This window comes from Gopherus flavomarginatus, chromosome 17 (assembly GCF_025201925.1).
Source record: "Gopherus flavomarginatus isolate rGopFla2 chromosome 17, rGopFla2.mat.asm, whole genome shotgun sequence".
Classification (NCBI taxonomy): domain Eukaryota; kingdom Metazoa; phylum Chordata; order Testudines; family Testudinidae; genus Gopherus; species Gopherus flavomarginatus.
The window spans coordinates 1,968,079-1,988,940 of NC_066633.1; the positions used below are offsets into that span (position 1 = coordinate 1,968,079).

The 20,862-nt window shown below is 41.0% G+C and overlaps 1 protein-coding gene across 6 annotated transcripts in view; it reads left to right on the forward strand.

The window, feature by feature from the left end:
* Nucleotides 1–20,862, forward strand: part of MAPKAP1 (MAPK associated protein 1) — a 172,460-nt gene that overhangs the window by 96,486 nt on the left and 55,112 nt on the right. For all 6 annotated transcript variants that reach the window (XM_050927008.1, XM_050927010.1, XM_050927009.1 and 3 more), the window contains one exon: nucleotides 3,377–3,486. In XM_050927008.1, coding sequence (XP_050782965.1) covers nucleotides 3,377–3,486 — 110 coding nt within the window. The remainder of the gene's footprint in view (nucleotides 1–3,376; nucleotides 3,487–20,862) is intronic.

Here is a 20,862-nt window from a genome sequence, read left to right on the forward strand (position 1 = left end):
ATTTCAAACACCTTTGGTATTATTCCATAGCAAATATCTAAAAGTTTACAAATGTGGGGTGCACTTTACATTTCATTTCTCTTGCCAAGGTCTCACTTACTGAATAGCTCACTAAATATAGTAAAACATCGAGGTTTCTCTTTTTTTGCTTTGATCAGTAAAATAAACTTTTAAAGATTGTTCTGGGATGGGATCCAGCTTCTGAGGCAAAGAATGGCTGTGGTTCAGCCATGATTTAGTAAGAGAATGTTCAGTCGAATTAGTTGGACAGTTCTCAGGCCAGCTGCTCAGTAGGAAAGGCTTGACCAAGTTAAAATGGACTGAAACACTAGCAGGATCAACAACAGCTTTTCCTTTTTAGCGGCTGAAGTGACAAGAATGAAAAGTCTGTCTTCCATTTTGGGGAGTTCCAGAGACGTCTTAGCATTAGCAAACCCAAATTAGGTCATCAGTGCTCAGTTGCCATTGTTTGCTTTACTCCCAGAAGACAGCTTGACTTATTCTTAGCTTAGATTGAAGGCCTTGTTTTGCTTATGAGAAAACACATTGAAAGAATTCAAGTTCGCAAGGCTGGTCATGTTCCTGTTTGACCATATTAGTTAGATTTTGTTTTTATTTTGAACTTATTTTTCCTCATTATTTTTAATGTTTTGGTTTGTCTGGAAGTTCTTTCTGTTATATAACATCCTGCAGTAAGTATCTAGGAACAGCAGACCCCTCTTTCAGGGCAGAGTTTTGGGTGTTCATCAGCACTGATGCTTTAAAATGCTCTCCAGACTTCTTCCTCGACACATCAGTAGCACACATCAGATAACTTGGAAATGTAAAAGAAACAGAGTTTCCATTACTTGTAGTGTTTTGACACATATACTGCTTCCATATGCCAACTTTTAACCAGAAAAACAACAAAGTTTTCCTCAGTAGATAAGTCAAGACTAGAGAAAACTGTAAGGAACTCAAGGGATCTAACAGAACTAGATGAATGGGCTGCATGATAGCACGTAAAATTTAGTGTGGACAACTGTACTGTGTATTGAAATGAATAGTTTGAACTAGTCATGTGCATTGCAGGGTTCTGAATTTAGTGAAAACCCCTGCTGTGTGTGACAGCAATCAAAAAAGCAAGCAAAATGTCTGGCTGTTTTAAGACTGAAAATTTTATGATGTCATCATAGAAATGGGTTGTACTCCCTCATTTTGAGCACTGTGTTCACTTCCGATCTCTCCATCTCAAAAATATACAGCACAGATAGAAGAGTAACAAACAAACTTGAAGAGGCATGAAAAGAGGATAGATTGAAAAGATAGGAATGTATCAGAGGGGTAGCCGTGTTAGTCTGGATCTGTAAAAGCAGCAAAGAATCCTGTGGCACCTTACAGACTAACAGATGTTTTGGAGCATGAGCTTTCATGGGTGAATACCCACTTCGTCGGATGCATGTAGTCATCCGACGAAGTGGGTATTCACCCACGAAAGCTCGTACTCCAAAACATCTGTTAGTCTATAAGGTGCCACAAAATAGGAATGTTTAGTTTAGAGAGGATAGTTCTGTAAAATAATGAATGGTACAGAGAAGGTAAATGTAATGCTCTGTTTACACTGTCTCATGACACCAGAGAAAAGGGAAAGGGAAATGAAATTGGGAGGCAATTTAAAGGAAAGAGTTTTACATAACACATAATTCTGAAACTCACTGCCACAGGGTTTCACTGAGGCCAAGAGCCACGTAGGATTCAAAAGAGACTTTAGACATTTTATAAGGATAATGAGAACATTCACAGAAGCAATTTTTAAATTTTATCTAATGTATAATGGATATGAACCCAGATGCTTCAGTGCATAAGCCATCAAATAACTGCCTTGATATAGGAAGAACTTCCCCTAAATTGGTAGGTTATCCCATAATTATCCACTGTAGAGATTCTTGCTCCTCCTCTGCAGCATCTGGTATTGGCCACTGTCAGAGACAGGGTACTGGTCTAGATGGCCTGCTGATCTAATCTGATACGTTAATTGCTATGTAACTGCTATATTTCCCCACCTCCACCCCATGCTTGTAGGGTCATGTGGGAAAGGACATAGTGGTTGGCCACATGTTATGTTTGTTGTAAGACCAGTGTGTATGTATTCCAAAATTGAGGAACCTGTCTCATTACAAACTTGTGCAGGCTCACACTGTTGTTGATAGCACTGATAGTGCAGCTGATGGTTGTGGTTGAGAAATAATGTGTGACAAGAGCTCAAGTTGTCAGTGAGCCTTCTAGGATATTTCCCAGCGTGGGATAGGGCTGAGACAGTAATCGGAACTAAACTTCTTCCCAGAGTTAGGGTCATCCCATAACATTCAGTTTAGTCCTTTTTATAATGATGTAAGTGTATTGATTGGATTGTTGTTGACTGCCAGTTAGTTTTAAAATATTCCAGCCATGCTGTTCATCTAGAATTTTGTTTCCTGATTAAAATATTGAAGTAGCCAAATAGAGAGCAAGAGAGCTCCGCCTCCTCCTGTCTAAATTGCCTTGTGAAATACAATTTCTTCCTTACAGTGCAGCCCTTTCTCTGTGTGTGCCCAACATCTCTAAAATTTCCTTCAGTGACATCTGCTGACATGAACAGAGATTGACTGCAAGGTCCAATGGGCAAAATTTACTGACTGATCAGCCAGGCACCTCTCTTATTACACCATCATCTTCTCCACTTCACCAGTGGATGGCACTCTCAGGACCCCATTTGTCCGTTTCTCCTATGACCATCTTGAGGCCAATTACCATACTTCGTCCCTGCACAAAATGCCATCCTGGGCTGAGGACCAGACCAGCTAACCTGTTTTCATTAACATCTCTCTTCCAGATTTATGCCGCAATCTCACGAGAAACAAGTCAACAAAGCCATTCATTTTATTTAATATAATGTTGTGCCCTAGTTTTTCCCTCCTAACTGTTTTGTTGCACCTTGATTGCATCATGTATGAAAATGAGATTGCAAGGTGTTTGGGGTAGGGGCCAGTCCTTATGTATTCTGCAAAGCACCTAACACGCTTTACTGTTAATGAGAAATAAAGGAGTTCTGCTCGTGTGTTTGCTCATTTTCCTTTTGTAAGGACAAACACCAAGTGATCTGAAATGAAGATGATAAATTAGGAAAACCCCTGCAGCATACCCTGAGCTTTGTCACTTTTCTCTTTTGCTGTCCCCCACTTGCTCATCAGAGCTTGCTTAACTTCTCTCATCATGTCACAAGTATTTGAATCTTTCTGTTTAGTTCATTGGTATACCCAGTACATGTTTTGCTCACTACACTTATATGCGGTGAGGATTGCAATAAACTGTCCTATGTTTTGGAATAACGAGGTGTGTGTGTGTATTTGTCTTGCAGAAATGCTGCTCATGGATTCTCACTTATTCAGGTGGACAGTATGAAGGTCACCATGAAGGATATCTTACAAAAGGCCTTAAAGCGGAGGAAGGGATCACAGAGGGGTTCAGGTGGGACACATCTTTTGCTCTCTGTAAAGAGATGTTTTGCCATAAGTAACTTTTTTCCCTCTGAAATCTGTTCATTGTAACTGTCATGCAAAATGCTAATTTTTGTTCAGTTGGTATTGTGATTTTCTGCACAGCTCCAAAGCTGCTCTGTTCACAGGTGGGTACAAAAACAAAGAAAGAGAGAATGCTTTTCAGATACTACTGAAAAACGCTGACCGTGGGAGAATTGTATAATGTTTCCTGCAAAAGCCAGAGTCAGTATCAGTAATGTTTGTTTTTATGACAAAGCCACTTGCATTAAACACCAGTCATTGATAGCCTACAATGAACTGGAAACATAATCATGCCTTTGCTTGTTAGACTTTATATACTTTTCATTTATGTCAGAACCAGGTATTTAATGTGATTTAAAACAAATTCTAAAAAATACAGCAGATTATAACAGAATAATTGACTTCCTGCAATATTATCAAAATATTGTTGCCCTGACAAATAGCTTAGACATATTGACATTATTACATATTTTCTTCTGTTTTAATCTCACTTCATTGCAAAGCAATGCCTTTCATGATTATCAATATACATTAACGTACATATTAGTAGAGATATTTTAAAAGTACAAGGCTGAGAAATCTGTCCAGCAAGAAATAATTATTGTGAGAAATTGCATTGAGTCTTGTCACGCCACAGAGAGCTTTAATATAAACCTATCTATATACTAGGTAGAGATAAGTATCTTGTCTTTGTAAATGAATGAAACCTCCTTATATAATCCTTAGTTTTAAGTATGTGATAATAAACTAAACCCTTTTCTGTTTAGAAAAAATAGTTGAGTGCAGTTTTTTTAAACGTGTGTATAATCTGTCATGGATTTAATTAGCTATCTTCAGATAAAAGCTGAAGTTTTAATAAAAGTTAGAAGAGATAACACAGTGGAGGACACGGATGAGCTGTCTCAAGGCCATATTCCAAGGGAACGATAAGAGCTGTAAAAAATGGCAGAGGAGAGCAATTGAAAATCTGATTCTCGTAAAAAGAAAAAAAAAAAAGAGCGAGATGCTGGTAGGGGTGGTTGTAGATGAGACCTGCTAGCTTCTGCAAGCAATTTGGCCGCTTGCCAGGAGTCATTGTTCACCCTCAGCTGTGGCGGCTTGGTCCAGATGTGCCAACTGCACGTTTCTGCTTTTGCCAGCTGACTGCGCCGTTTGATAACCAGCTCTCTGGATGCCCATCACTGGCCGCAGAGATAGAATTAAATGATGATGATCTTCCCACAAGTTGGGAGAGGAAACAATGCATATAAATCTTGATTTCATCTCAGCGTGAGAAGTCTTTATCCATCATCACTCATAATGAACAAGTCGTTAGCCGCGATGAATGGTGTTCTGGGATTTTTTTCAAACATCTCTTTTGTTCACTTTTTGGGTGACTTTTATGTATTTCTTGGGGGTCAAATTTCTCTCTAGATAGGAGGATGACTGGCTTAATCTTTCAGTTGCTATCCTACCTTGTGTATTAAATGCTGCTCTTTTTTCTGTTTGAAATCTGTTTTTTCTTTAAATCTGCTACTTATGTTCCTTTAAGAACTTTGATTCTGTTGTCATATCATCTCTGCACATAAACTGTTGTAAACCTTATACCTACTTAGTTGTATATATTGCAAAATAATATGCTGTTCTGATATAGGTATATTAAAGGTATATTTAAATTTCTGAGGCTTGGGAAGTACATACGAAATAGTCTCTGCATTTTTTTATAAATGTAACTTTTATGCATGTGACTGGCGCACCTCTTCATCCAGTATGTTTGTTTATGTCAGCTGTCCTGTCTGAAATAGGCCCTGATTCTGGAAATAATTATGGACTAAATTTTAATCACATAAATAGTCCAATTGACATCAATACAACTTAAAGTTAAGCATGTGCATAAGTATTTCCAGAATCAGAGCCTAGGATTGTAAACTTCATGAAGCAGATCCTCATTCTCTCTCTGGTATAGTGTTTGAGCTCCATAAATAAGCGAAATTATTTATTTTGATACATTTTTAACATGTCATCATGTATCTATCCTGTGTTAAAATCACCATAATACAGAGTTACTTAGCTTAAGATACTTTACTTATATATATAAAAATAAAATATGGAATAATACATTATAACTTATTTTCATTAAATATCATGTTATACTTCCATCCCTGCACAACACTGCAACTCATCAGCTGACAGATTTCTCTTTGTTGCCCATATAGTCTTTGAAACAGCTCTGATTTGGAAAATATCAGCCATGTGATCTGACTGAGTCTCTTGCACTTCACACTTGATCAGAAACAAGTCATTTGTGGTCACTGTGCTGTGATTAGCAAAAAGGAAGGAAAGGCAACTAAGATTACATGACAGTAGAGCTCAGAAGGCTGTGGGGGTCGACTAAAATGCAGTAGAAAGATTTAGAATTCACTCTTTCTTTCACACCAGGTTTTTCAGTTTCAGTGAATGTAGTTCTGATATTTTCTCTTGGAGACACAGAATAAATGGAATTTAATCTCAAACTATCAACACAGTAAGATCCTGTGTTTCTATGTGTTCATTCTTAAAGACTAGATTGTGATGTCTCAGTTTTCAGTAAAAGTTGGTGATAGAATTTAATTTAGGAAAATACTATCCCCTGTGGTTCAACAAACAGCTCCTTTCAATTTAATCCCTTACTTTAAAAAGATTTTTACTTTGAAATATTGCCATGAAAATTTATCTAAAACTTCGATTAATAGTATTGCAATTATTTCATAAAACTGGAACTCCTGGTGAACTTTTGTTTTCTGTTTGCAAACAGACCTACAGTGTAGTCTTCACAGGACAATGTACTCAGTTTATCAATTTAATGCTAAGGTTTAACTCATTTTTAAGTTCCTTATAAAAAGTTTCTCTGTAACTTTCTATCTCTTTACTGACTTGCATGACATTTTAAATCATCCTGCATTTGTGAAAAAGCGGAAAGTTTGGTGGCATCTTTCAGGTGGGAGAGAGATTGTTGAACGGTTGAATGTGACCATGGAGTGGACATTCCAATGACAGCAGTACAGTCCCGGAATTAGTTTTCTGTGATTTTTTTGGTTTCTCTGGGTAATTTGAAGAATACATTTAGTACCCATTTAGTACAAATATTCCTGGATTTTGCTATCTGTAGTTATTAATTTGTAATGTGCAGGTGGGCGGTGGGATTTAATGCATTAGTTCATGAAAATCTCTCTGCCTAGGTCACCTCTGTGAATCAGTGACCTTCTGAGCTGCTCCATTTTTGACTTTTGTTTAAAAATACCATTACCAGCCTTGTCACTACCAACCTTTACCAACCTCATGAAGCATGAGGTTGATAATGACAGAGTTTGTAGTGACAAATGGTAGCTCAGATTTCAGCTTTATGAAAGTTCTATTTTAATATATGCACTGATATTAACACAGAAATATGTGTTAGATGAATCACATCTTTAAAAATGTTATGAACACATTTATTTCAAATTACATTTGCTAATGAGACTAAAGCTGAATAGGACTTTGGCCTCCAATTTAATTGTGAGATATTTTAGTGTATGAAAACATGGGTCAATAAATGGATATATGTGTGGGTAATCTTTATTTCATGGAAAATAATCTGAAAGAAATGGAAAAACATTTTAATTATATTGGAATAGATCTTTCTAAAATCTGTCATTCATCAAAATGTAGCTGTTATGAAAATACTTACATGAGAAGACAAGAGTATGGTGACTAAGTGGTGGCCTTTCTAAAGTTCTTTATAAAAATGTGCTTTTAGTAAAAGAAATAAAAGCTGTGTGTAGTCTTGTCAGTGAAAGGGATAGCTCCCAACCACAATGAAACTAGTAAAAATGCATACATTGACTCAGTTTATGGGTTTATTTTAAAAGAAGAAGAAAAAACCTGTTTTTCACTTTTGATGATTTATTTTATAGCACCCAGTGTGCTAAGCATTTGACAAAACAAAGGACTAGCATCTTACTCAAAGATGTTGCAGTCTAATCCGAATGCGAGTTTTTGTCTTACTAAATGAAGGTATTGACAAATTTAATAGTAAACAACAACTCAGGCCTGTTTAAGAGACACACAACCCATGTAATACGGAGTTAGGGCTTCAACTGTGTCTTTCACATCTCTGTATGGCTCTCTTTCATTTCATCACGTTAGGCTGTTCTGGGCCTTCCTGTTAGAGAAAGTTGTGTACTGAAGAATCACAAAGCACCCAGTAGGATTTCCTTAATATTTTTCATTTAAGCATAGAGGGAAAACACCAAAGAATTTAGAGATCAAAACACCACCTGTCCAGTTTAGAAACCAGCACAATCCTCCTCTCCAGTCTCGAGTTTCTCATGTACACAGCTCTTTCTCTAGATTTATTTAAACATAGGTCAAAGCCTAGAACAATAGTTGAAAACTTTTGCTCCTTAACATAGTTCTAGTTCAGTGCTGCCCAGACTTTTCCTGTTGTGCTCCCCCCCTTACCAGTAATGGAATCTATGTACACCCCTCCCCTCCCTCATTACTGCACAGTTGGCTCAGCAGAGGAGCTTGGGCTGACGGTAGAGATGGGGTAGAGCTGGCCTATGGGCAGAGAGGGCAGGAGAGCAGAGCTGGACTGGGGGTGGAGCGGGGCTGGGTCTGGTGGCAGAGTTGGGCTGGGTGGCGCTCCCTCCCCACTCCCTTTGGGGGCTGGCCCAGGCCCTGCCATGCACCCTGCGCACGCCCTGCAGTTTGAGGACCACTTGTCTAGTTTATTTTTCAGCCAGGTAGCTAAGGGCTGGTCTACGCATAAACTTGCAGTGGAATAACTAACTCCATTTTAATTCACCAATTTAAACAAAACTGAGATGGGACATTCTTTATTTCAAAATAAGTGTCCACACGCAGATTTGCACCAAAACAGCGGAAGAGTTGAATAAAAACAGATTTAATTTTTTCAGGTCAAGTTTGTATGTAGACCATTCCAAAGATTAATTGAAAAACTGTATTGATTTTTTTCAGCTTACTTAGCTGACTACAGAAAAATTCACTTAATCAGAATATATAAGATAAAAGTAAATTACTAAGCAGTATTTTAAAACACCAAAAAATATTTCAAAGTCCCCAGAGATATGATTTGGGAAGGTTTGTAATTCCTGTAGAGCTGCCATTTTAATGGTGCATCCAAGGGAAGAGTGTAATTTATTTGGACTTTCAGGTAAATTTATTTGGAATAAAGAAACTAAGTAGTCGTGGTAGGAGGCAAAGTGCATTCATGAATCAGAAACTGCATAGGAGACAGAACACTTAATTAGGAATAAATTATCAATTTTCATCATGGCAGAGGTGCCACAATGTTCCACAGCTGCACTGGTGTTTGTTATATCTAGTCATGACCTGAAAAACGGAGTGAGCAGTGAAGTGGCAAAATTAGCAGATGAAGCAAAATTATTTAGTCAGGTCAAGACTGGAGAAGACTGAGGAACCTCAGAGGAACCTAACCAAGCTAGGTGAATAGATGACATGATGGCAGGTGAAATTCAATGTTGACAAATACAGACTAATGCTCATAGAAAAGAATTATTTGAACTACTGATATACCTTACCAGAGTCTAAACTATATAGGCTCAGGAAAACAACTGTGGCATCCTTGTAGACAGCTCAGTGGAGACTTTTGTTGAATATGCAGCAGTAGTCAAAAAAGCAAACAAAAAGGTAAGATGCAAAGAATGGGATGGAAAATAAATATGGAAAATATTATAGCATAGAAGTCAGTGTTATGCATTCACCTGGAATACTCTCTTAAATTGTGGTCACCCCATCTGAAAAAAAGATAAAACAGGTATAGAGGACAATCTGACATACAGTGAGCCAGATTAGGGCATGAAATAGCTCTTCTATCAAGAAAGCTTGAAAAGATGGAGCTGGTATACTTTCCAGCACAGATAAGTAAGTGAGGTAGGATAGACATATGCAAAATAGTGACTTGTCAAGAACTTCTGTCACCCTGTGTCATAACAAGATCGAAGGAGCATTTATCGAAAGTGAAAGATGGTGAATTCAAACCTGATAAAAGGAAATGCTTTCTCAGAATGCATGACTAACCTGTGACACTCATTGCCACAGGACATCTTTGAGGCCAAGAGCGAAGCAGGATTCAGTGAAGTGTTGGAGATTTATTTAGATAACAAGATCATCCAGAATTACAATTATAAAGAATAAATAGTTTTGAAGAGATTTAAATTAAACCCTCATGTTTCAGGGCATAAAACAACCTCTGAGAGTTCTACACTGCCAAAAAAGATGTTCTTAATTCGGGTTAAAACAGCAATGAAGATAGGGGAAATCAGTCTTTAATTTAACTCAAGCTGCTAAGCCAAAATGCTGTGTCTTCATTGCTACTTTGGCTCTGGTTGACTTAAACCTTCCCCCCCCCCACCCCCCCAGCAGTGCAGAGAGACACTGTTGGGGGTTAGGAAGAATCATAGAATGGTAGAACTAGACGAGACCTCGAGAGGTTTTCTAGTCCAGTCCCCTGCACTCGTGGCAGGACTAACTGTTATCAAGACCATCCCTGAAGGGTGTTTGTCTTATCTGCTCTTAAACATCTCCATGATGGAGATTCCACAACCTCCCTAGGCAATTTATTCCAGTGCTTAACCACCCTGACAGGAAGTTTTTCCTAAACCAAAAGAATAAAAGAGAAAAAACAAACTTGCCTACAAAGAGCTATCAAAAACTCCTGGCATTCCCTGTTTGTCTGGCTGCTGCTCTGGTCTTTTTGACATGACAGAAGTCAGTGGGCTGACAATATATCTGCTTCTTTATCATTTTTTAAAATATTTAAATATATGTGAATTATTTTAAAATCCCTTATTTTATATATAATGTAGTGATTGGACATTTATATTTCTTTGCAGTTTTCCTTTCTAAGCTAAATTGTTACATTATTTGTGCCTTAAAAGCATGTGCTCTGTTGATTTGTATTAAATATTAATTATTGAATATATTAGGTTTCAGTGGTAGCCATGTTAGTCTGTATCAGCAAAAAAACTGAGGAGTCCTCGTGGCACCTTAGAGACTAACAAATTTATTTGGGCATAAGCTTTCGTGGGCTAGAACCCACTTCATTAGATATATGAGGTAAAAGGTACAGGAGCAGGTATAAATACTGAAGTGGGTTCTAGCTCACGAAAGCTTATGCCCAAATAAATTTGTTAGTCTCTAAGGTGCCATAAGGACTCCTTTTTTTGGAATATATTAGATGAGGCATGAGTTGAAAACAATCTTGTGTGAGAGAGAGTTTTAAATAATGCCTCTTAATTTTTTTCATGAAGAACAAACATCTATTGAAGTGGTGGTGCAACAGCATCATGCACAACAGTTCCACAAACCACTGCAGTAGGGGGCTAATCGGAATACTGTATCTTTTTTTTTTTTTTTTTTTTTTTTTTGCCACTTGTCCAAACAACAAAGTGGATGAAGTTTATGTGAGTGTTAGCAAGTTGGGGAAAAGTCTGTAATGAACAATCTGTGTCACATAATAGCAAAGATAAATCTTCAGAGAAAATTGTTCAGGCAGATGTGTAATAAGTTGAAGTCAGCCTGGATAAATCAGGTTATGAACTGCCTATGCAAGATATGTTAGTCTGCATCCCTTTCTCTAAGCTGGTTTCATTGTACTTAAAGCGAACTGTTCTTTTAGCTTAGTGAGGAAGAATCAAATGCAGTCGCATAACCTGACTCTGATTGTAATTGATTCCCTAGTGTACACTCATAAAATAGAAAATGTAATTGATGTTTTCTTATGGTAATGAAAAATAACTAAGTAGAATACTTTATCTTCAATTTATTTCATTTATTGCATACTCAGCAGCATGTTTTCAGATACATTTTCACATGAGAGCTAGAGATAAAATATTCTTGGTTGAGGGGGTTTGGTTGTTGAATGGGGTCCTAGAGGAGATCAGTCTAATCGAGAGTTGGACCCACCTTTAGGGGAATTAGCAAAACTCTCCTATTTAAGAAAGCATTCCCATAGTAACCTGAAAGACAGAGGAAGGAAATGAAGAGAATTAGATCACATTCCAAACAAAGCTCCTATAGCAAGGAAGAGAGAGCTGAAGACTCCATTAAATTCAGTAGGCATCTCCTATGCATCTCTAATTTACCTAGGCTGTGTTTAGGTACTGTGATGGTACTGTAGACCAGTGGTTTTCAAACTGTTTTTCTGGCAACCCAGTTGAAGAAAATAGTTGATGCCCACGATGCAACAGAGCTGGGGATGAGGGGGTTTCGGTGTGGGAGGGGCTCAGGGTTGGGATGCGGGGGTGAGGGCTGCCAGGTAGGGCTGGGAATGAAGAGTTCAGGGTGTGGGTGGGGGCTCGGCTGGGGCAGAGGATTGGGGTGCAGGAGGTGGTCAGGACTCTTGGCTGGGGTGCAGGCTCTGGGGTGGGCCCGGGGATGAGGGGTTTGGGATGCAGGAGGGGGCTCCAGGTTTGGGGGAACTCAGGGCTGGGCCACAGGGTTGGGACTTACCTTGGGTGGCTCCCGATCAGCAGCACAGAGGGGGTGCAGAGGCAGGCTTCATGCCTGTCCTGGCCCTGTGGATTGTGCTGCACTCCAGAAGCGGCCAGCAGCAGGTCCAGCTCCCAGGCGGGAGGCACGCAAGTGGCTCCATGCCGATCTTGCCCGCAGGCACACACGCACACACCACACAGCTCCTGTTGGCCAGGAGTGTGGAGCCGGTGCTCAGGGCAGGGACAGCGCATGGAGCCCCGCAGTACCCCCCCACCTAGGAACCAGACCTGCTGCTGGACATTTCACGGGCACAGCGCGGTGTCGGAACAGGTAGGAACTAGCCTGCCTTAGCTGGGCAGCGCCACTGAGGGGACTTTTAACAGCCCGGTCGGCAGTGCTGACCAGAGCCACCGCAACCTAGTCCCTTCCATTCCATGACCCAGTTCTGGGTCATGACCCACGGTTTGAAAACCACTGCTATAGAAAACACTAATACAGGTATATACATCCAGGACTGCTGTGTATGCATTTGCTGTATTCAGAGCTCCTTGAAAGCTGCTTCCAGAAACAAATATATTAGAGCAGTTAATGGATTAAATATCAGTTTAGTGATAACAGCCATTTGCATTTTGCTGGGATGAAACCAAGACCATGGTGGCCTTTTGCTTTTCCTGTATAAGGCTCTGTTACTGTGGTGGATATAGGAATCTTTGCGAGTTTGGATATATGCAATAAGTTACGAGCCTTGAGAAACGTTTGAAGGTGAGTTTTACTCATTGGAGGTAAATGCGAATTTTACCATTGACTTCAAATGGGAACAAATTTAGTCCAGCACTGAGTGTTTTTGCTCCAGAGAAGGGGTGAAAGAAATATAAATTTCCTCACTTAATAATTAATATAGCATTATCTTTGTAAATGTTGATTGCCTTAAAAAATTCAGCTTAGCAGTTGTTGCAAATCAGCCTGCTGGTTATTTCTATTGAATTTACTTAACACTCCTCTGCAGTATGGCTACACTGCAATTAAATACCTGTGGCTGGCCTGTACCAGCCGACTCAGGCTTGAGCTAAAGGGCTGTTTAACTGCAGTGCAGACCTTGGGGTTCTGATGTTATTAGCAGAATATATGCATAGGTGAACTTTGCTAATATACAACTCAAAAGCATTAGCCACTGTTTGATGTTCTTTACCAAGTGATGGAGAGAAATCTGTGATCTGCTGCTATTTTGGGTGGCATACTCTTTACAGGAACAGTTCATCTAATACAAGGAAGCCATTAATTAGTAACTATGAGCAGATGAATGATGAAAAGGAAGAAGTGGAAATTAATTGGTTTTAGAAGAATGACACCTTAATTCTGACTAGAAGGCCCCACTTAGAATGATAGGACTGTTCAGTGTCAGTTGTTTGGAACCATTGGTGACTCTGCTGAATCTTCCCACGAGGCTGCAAAGTGGCAATAGTGGCCTTCTGAGGTATCTGAGATTCCATCTAAACTCTCTCACTTTCTGTAAAGGCATTGACAACTCTTTTGTGTCATCATCACTAGCAGTTAGACCATTGTACCACCAGTTAAGGGAAATGATGAGCCTTGTCAGCAATGGTTCATTTTCCAAGAGGCTTAAGAAATATGTTCAGTTCATCCAATAATTTCACACAGACCACCAAAGAGATGGTAAGTACTGTGGTCACTCTTGTTGTGAGCTGAATTTGAGTTGATGAAATGAATGAGGCTCCATTTTCCATTGCCATTCCCTTGAGCCTTCCACTTCTAACTCAGAATCATCATTCTTGGGCTTGTTCCACTGGTGGTACCTCCTTCTCTCCTCCCTCTACTGCTTCAACCACCTTTTGCTGAATCACAACTGTAGAGTGCAGGTTCTCTGGGGCAGCAGCTGCCTTTCTTCTGTCGGAGCAGAAGCAAGCCTAATGAGACCCTGATCAGCCTATAGGTGCTGCTGTAAGAATAAAAAGGCAAAGATGTTCAGTACACCAACATCTGTCTTTAAACCAAGTATTCAGTTCAAACACTGGTGTCCAAATAAGAAACACTAGCCCTCTGAAGGAAATACAGCCCATGCTGGTTTTACCATGGTTATAATTGTTGCTTAAAAAAAAAAAAAAAAACCACAAAATGGTGCACCATGAAAACAACCCTGCCCCTCTCTGCTTCCCATCATGCTCTCCTGTTTTGGTGTTCCTTGTGAACTGAGAAGCTTTAACTGAGTCATCTTGTCTGATTTTAAATAGAAATTCTTTGCAAGGCAAACATGCTACTGATTATTATTAAATAGCAGCTTTAAACTGTAAACATCCCAAACCAGAAATACTCAGTCCTTTTAAGACCAAAATGCTTTACAAGTCTAATTGTTATAAACAGTAACTTCTGCCAACATTTCATAGATGTGACCTGTATTTTCCATAGGTTAGAGCAAGAGCTACTGACTGAGTATTGTGCTCAGTTTGGAGAGAGACTAATACCTTTTTATATAAATGAAAACAGCTGCTTTATAATACCATTAAAGTCCCTAACAGCTGTCCACTATTGTTTTGTCACATTTTTCAAAATGTGTAAATGTGTAAAGTTACCAAAAGTCATTTACAACATAATCTCACTAATCTAGATCAGTCCCACAGGAAGTGGATAGACCATAAATATAAAACCATCCGTATCTTATTTCAGTCTCCATCATAGAATCAAGAGAACTGTAGTTGCAAAGGCCCGTTTAAGTTGTGTTTCATCGCCCAGCTAACGGAAGATTATTCCCTACAGTAGATCTGACTAATTCACATTTTATTTAAGGTAGTTTATTGTTCTGTAATTAGTTTTCCTTTCAAAGACAATTATTGAGTCACCTATCCAAACTTTGAGAACAATTGTACAAGATGAAGTAGTCTGAAATGAGACGCCCTTAATTTAAAAAAAAAAGTATAAAATGCAGATAGTTCAATTATATCCAAAAATATTCTTTTACTTGTTCTTTCAATGATTTCTAACCTAGTGCTTCTAACTCCAGTTTTAATGTGTGGGATCACTTCTAAAGCACACCTCTTAAAGTCTGCACACATGTTCAATCTGGAATGCTCAGTGGAGAGAAGCCAAAACCCTAATATAAAGGTACTGTTTGTATAAAGAATTATTTGTTGTTGTCTATCATGTGTCCAGCTCATAGGGAAATGCTAGGATACAATAAAACTGAAGAATTTCATTTCAAGTTGTTCAATTATCTTCCTATTTCTGTGGTATTTCACCTCTTCTGTTTGTAAATACTTGGTCTTGATACTGTGCTGCTGTCTTCAATGTCCCTTTTCCCTCCCTCCTTGGATTTCAAGGAGAATGGCCTTCTCCAAAGTGTTGTGATGGAGCTAAACAGTTAAGCGATGCCTACACTCTGCAACTTTTAGCCACACAGCTGTGCTGCTACAGCCGTGTTAATAAGGGGCGTGCAGTGTAGCTGCTATTGGTCAACAGGAGAGAGCTCTCCCACTGACCAAAAAAAAAAAAAAAAGTCCACCCCCAATGAGTGGTGGTAGCTTTGTCAGTAGGAGAGAGCTCTCCTCCCAGTAAAGCACTGTTCATACCGGCGCTTTTCGTTGGTAAAACTTTTATCATTCGGAGTGTGTGTGTGTTTTCACACCCCTGAACGACAGAAGTTTTACCAATAAAAGTCCAGTGAAGACGAAGCCTTTTGTGTCACTGCCCTCTGAAAGGAGAAGAGAACACAGTTCAGATGGTGGTAGAGGTGAGAGGAAAGTAGTAGCCAACAGAAAGAGGGTAGCTGGCAGCAAAGAAACAGAAGAGGACCCACTCTCCTTAAAGCCTGCTAAGGTACTATGGAATATTGGCAGGGGTGAAAGTAATTTACAGGACATACCAGTACTGCCAGAGTCCTGAGGGGGGCGTGGCCTCATCCAGAAGGAGCATGACCTCACCCGGAAGGGACGTGGCCTCTCAAGATTTAAAGGCCCTGCGGCACCAGCTGTGGCTGGGAGACCCAGGGCCTTTAAATCAACCAGGGCCTCCCAGCTGCAGAGGTAGCTGGGAGGTCCCCAGAGCTCAGGGGCAAATTAAAGGGCCCAGGGCTCCGGCTGCCGCGGGGAACCCTGAGCTTTGTGGGGCTGGGGCAGGTATTTAAAGGGCCAAGAGCTCCTGCCACTGAGGGGAGCTCCAAGCCCTTTAAATCCTGGCCCCAGCCCAGCCACCAGAGCCAAGGCCGGGATTCAAAGGGCTCTGGGCTGCCCGCAGCGGCGGAGGGCTCTGAGCCCTTTAAATCTCAGCTGCTGCGGGGTCTTGAAAGGGCTCTGAGCTGACCGCAGCCGCGGCAGCCCAGAGCCCTTTAAATCCCGTCCCAGCCTGGCCACCGGAGCCACGGGTAGGGGGTTTAAAGGACTCTGGGCTGACCACCGCCGCGGCAGCCCAGAGCCCTTTAAATCCGGCCCCAGCCAGCTGCCGGAGCTGCGGGCGGGGGGGTTAAAGGGCTCTGGGCTGTCAGCTGCGGCAGGGAGCCCAGAGCCCTTTAAATCCCTGCAGCGAAAGCCAGTGCAGTCTGGCACGGTGTACTGGCTCTTGCCGGTACGCTGTACCGGCTTGTACTGGCTTACTTTCACCTCTGGATATTGGTGAGTTTTGCGCTTAAACAAAGATTCAACATCTTTGATATGTATGAAAAATGCAACATAGCCTCCCCAAAATTATACCACCTACTCATTGAGTACATAATTTTTTTGAGAATTTAAAAGTAAATCTTAATTTTAATTCCTGAACTAATTAAAATGGGTCCTTTAAGAAATTTAATATCTACTGTCAGCCTTCCTGCCCACACCCCCCATGATTCCAGTAATAGCATATGTGACAAAGTTCCTCCTCTACCTTGGTGGGCCCTGCGCTTATTGGTGGATTTGCTCGCCTCAGAGATTCACCATGTGGGTCAGGAAACAGCCCAGAGACCTTTCCCTCTGGTAGAAGCCACAGTCCAGGTCCATTCCTCCTGTGTTTGATCAGGAGTTGGGAGGTTTAGGGGGAACCCGGGCCCACCCTCTACTCCGGGTTCCAGCCCAGGGCACTGTGGACTAAAGCTGTCTAGAGTGCCTCCTGGTACAGCTGCGCGACAGCTACAAGTCCCTGAGCTACTTCCCCGTGGCCTCCTCCAAACACCTTCTTTATCCTCACCACCGGACCTTCCTCCTGGTGTCTGGTAACGCTTGTAGTTCTCAGTCTTCCAGCAATATGTCTTCTCGCTCCCAGCTCCTCACATGCACACTACAAACTGAAGTGAGGTCCTTTTTAACTCAGGTGTCCTGACTAGCCAGCCTGTCCTAATTGATTCTAGCAGTTTCTTAGTTGGTTCCAGGTGTCTTAATTATCCTGCCTGTCTTAATTGGTTCTTGCAGGTTCCTGATTACTCTAGTGCAGACCCTGCTCTGGTCACTCAGGGAACAGAAAACTACTCACCCAGTGACCAGTATATTTGCCCTCTACCAGACTGTGTACCCCACTGGTCTGGGTCTGTCACAGATAATACAGATTCTTCACATTTTCCCTATAGTTAGAACTCTCTGGAATCATGTGCATTGGTTACATTTGAATAATTAAAAAAATTAATGATAATTTTTCACATTATTCTTCATAACTAAATTTCTCCTGCAACAGAGGTTGAATGCTACAATAAAATGTTCTGCTGCAGAGAATTTCCCAAATAACTGCCTTCTTTCACAGTGGTTGCCATCTGCTTTTCTTCTCAAAGTACTCCCAGGGAAATTTTGCAACAAAAAATTAAATTAAAAATTCTGCATACTGTGTTTTCAAATTCTGCATATTTTGTCAAAATAACACACTATAATCACACCAATTTTAATTATTTTGATAATTTATTTCGAAATACCTGTCAGCAAGTATGTCTGTAACAATACAGACAACAAAAAAGATTCAGAAAATGTTTTTTGACAAATAGATTCCTTACTAGGCATATTAATACAGAACTCTGAATAATAATTCATTTAAGCTTTAATACAGAACCATATTCCTCCACCACACCTCAAAGCAGAGCAAAGGCTTAGGGGAGTCAGGGGTAACGGAGGAGCTGAAAGAGAGGGAAGTAATTGCTGGGAAGGAGTCTGGATGTGAACTCAGAGGGTTGTTGGGTATGGGCGGGAAAAGTATAGAATGGGGGGTGGGGGAGGGATGGTTAGGGAGCTTCTCCATGCAGACCCTGGCTGACCCCTAGCCTCTCACATTCAGTCAAGCACATCTGACCTGTCCCCATATGTCCCTACACCCCCACTTAGACACGCCCTCCCCCATCCCTGTGTGTCTCTCCACCCCCACTGAGCCATTCCCCTGCCCCAGTGTGTGTCTGTACCCCCACTCAGCTGCTCCCCCATCCCTATGTCTCTCTGTGCTGCCACTCAGCCATTCCCCTTTCCCTATGTGTCCTTGTTCCTTATCTCCCATCCTCATGTGTTTCTGTGCCCCCATTCAGCCACCCTCTCTCCCTACATAGCTCTGCACCCCTTCCCCTATCACCATGTGGCTGTGCACCACCCTCCTCCATGTGGCACTGGGCCTCCACTCCAATTCAGGCCCTGCAGCAAAGAAGTCAGGCTCTTTCTCTTCCCTAGCTGGCTGGGAGTGGCTGCTGTGTTCTAGCACTACAGTACCCTCTGGTGGGCAAAAGGCGGAACTGCAGCAACATTCTGACAAACTTTTTTGTGCAAAAAAATAAAAATATGCATGGCTTATTAATTATGCATGCACAATGGTGCAGAATTCCCCCTGGAGAATCAGAGACTGAAGCCATAGTTGCCCTTGGTTGGTGGCCATTTTGAGAGGGTATTTCTCACGCTGCTACAGTATCTCCATCTGCTTATTGATTTGGGGAGGCGGTCACCATATCCCCTGTGGATAGCTGTGGCTTCAGTCCTATTAAGACCAATGGAAAGTGGTGGCGATTTTTGACTGAGGGCAATTCTTTATAGCAAGATAAACTTTGAGTCATGAAAAACTATTGCAAAAAATTACCATTAGTCCTAAATATCTTTTCCAAAGCTATCCATTGCATCAGATGTACTCAGCGGGTAGGCCTGGAGAAGGAGGGGCAAACTAGGGTGTTCACATGCAGGGGAACTTGGGGGGGTTGCAGGAAAGGGGGAAACTGATTCATAGATTTTTAAGGCCAGAAGGAACCAGGAGATCTAGTCTGACTTCCTGTATATCACAGGCCATTAAATTATGCCCCGTTATCCTTGTATTGAGCCAAATAACATGTTTGACTAAAGCATAAAGCCTTCTAGAAAGGCGGCACCCAGGCTGGATGTGAAGACATCGAGAGATGGAGACGCCACCCCTTCTCTTGGTAGTTTGTTTCAATAGTTAATCACCATCACCATTAAACACTTGTTCCTTATTTGAATTTGGCTTCAGCTTCCAGCTGTTGGTTCCTGTTATGCCTATAGGACATAACTGATGTATGCATGTGCGCACATGGGATAACACAGAAAGGTGAAGAGGCAGGGGAATTGCGGGATAGTGTGGTGCAGGGGAATGCTAGGAAGTACAACAGGAAGGGAGAAGTTGGAGAACAGGAGAGATCACACAATTATGATTAAGGCATTTTAGTGCTGGTGGACCTGGATTAGATTAAACTGAGTTTTAAAGATGTATTAGATTTTTTTTCCGTATTTTCCCCTTATTGTGACACTAAAAGATAGAGTCAACGTTTCTGTTGAAGAAGAAACGTTGAGTTATGAAGAATAACAGGAAAAAAATGGCCACTAATCCTTTAAAAAAAAAAAAACTGTACAAGATTTCAGTGAGTTTTAGTTACATGGGAACTCTGTATATTCTATGACAGGGCAGTATAAAGGTTGTTTGAGTGCCCTAATTCTGTATTTCTGTGTTTTTACATATTTGGACTTTTGTTAAGGTTAGCCTTAACTGTAAATTTCTTGGGTTCATATTGCTTTCGTTTTGGATAATTACAACATCTCTGTAAGGTGTTTTACTGATATACTCTCCATTTTAGAATAGTTTTTGTCTGGACTTCAGTAATTCTTTTATTTGTTTTTGTTTGTTTAAGGGGGTTTTCACATTAGAGCAGGCATGATTAAAAGAACATTAATAGGCCTAGTTCCCTTGGTCAGTTGTTTTTCTGTATTCCCCTTGACACTTCTATTGCACTGAGCAGTGCAGACGTTGCAGGGAAGAGAGGGACAAAAAGATGGTTTTCTGCCTCCTAGGGCAACTGAGCAGTCTAGAATCCCCAGGAGCAATCAGAACCACTCTGCCCTCCATCTTGGTCTCTCCCTTTCCCACACACCCCAGTGCTAGGAGCTGCAGGGAGCTGTTTGTTCAGCCCTACGCAGCTCCCACAGGGAGGATTTCTCCCCTGGCTATACGTGGCTGTTTTATAGCTCCGTTGTGCTGCCAGAGCCCCCATTCACACATGTTCATAGCTCTCCAAAAATCACCTTTGGGACTGAAGTTTCCTTGTTTGGTCCCTGCCAGAAGGTGCTTTTTTAAGATTAGCAAAATCCCATCAGCCATTTTGGTGTTCTGAGAGGGTAAATATATCTTTAATTGCAGGAGACAGCACCATAGTGGCAAGCTCTTCAAAGTAATTCCCTCTATCTACCTGCATCATCTCTGTTTTGCTAGGGTTGTAACTTCAGCCAGCTCTTCCTCACCCATGTGCTGATCTCAGCCAGACACTGAGATGGCTAGGTGATGCTGCCATATGTTGTGAACAGCTAACAGTGAATAAAGATTTTGGGACAATTTGCTAGTATAGAAGCAGATTTTATTATTCCAGTATGTTGAACTTTGTGGGATTTTGTACACTAACCAGTTTTGC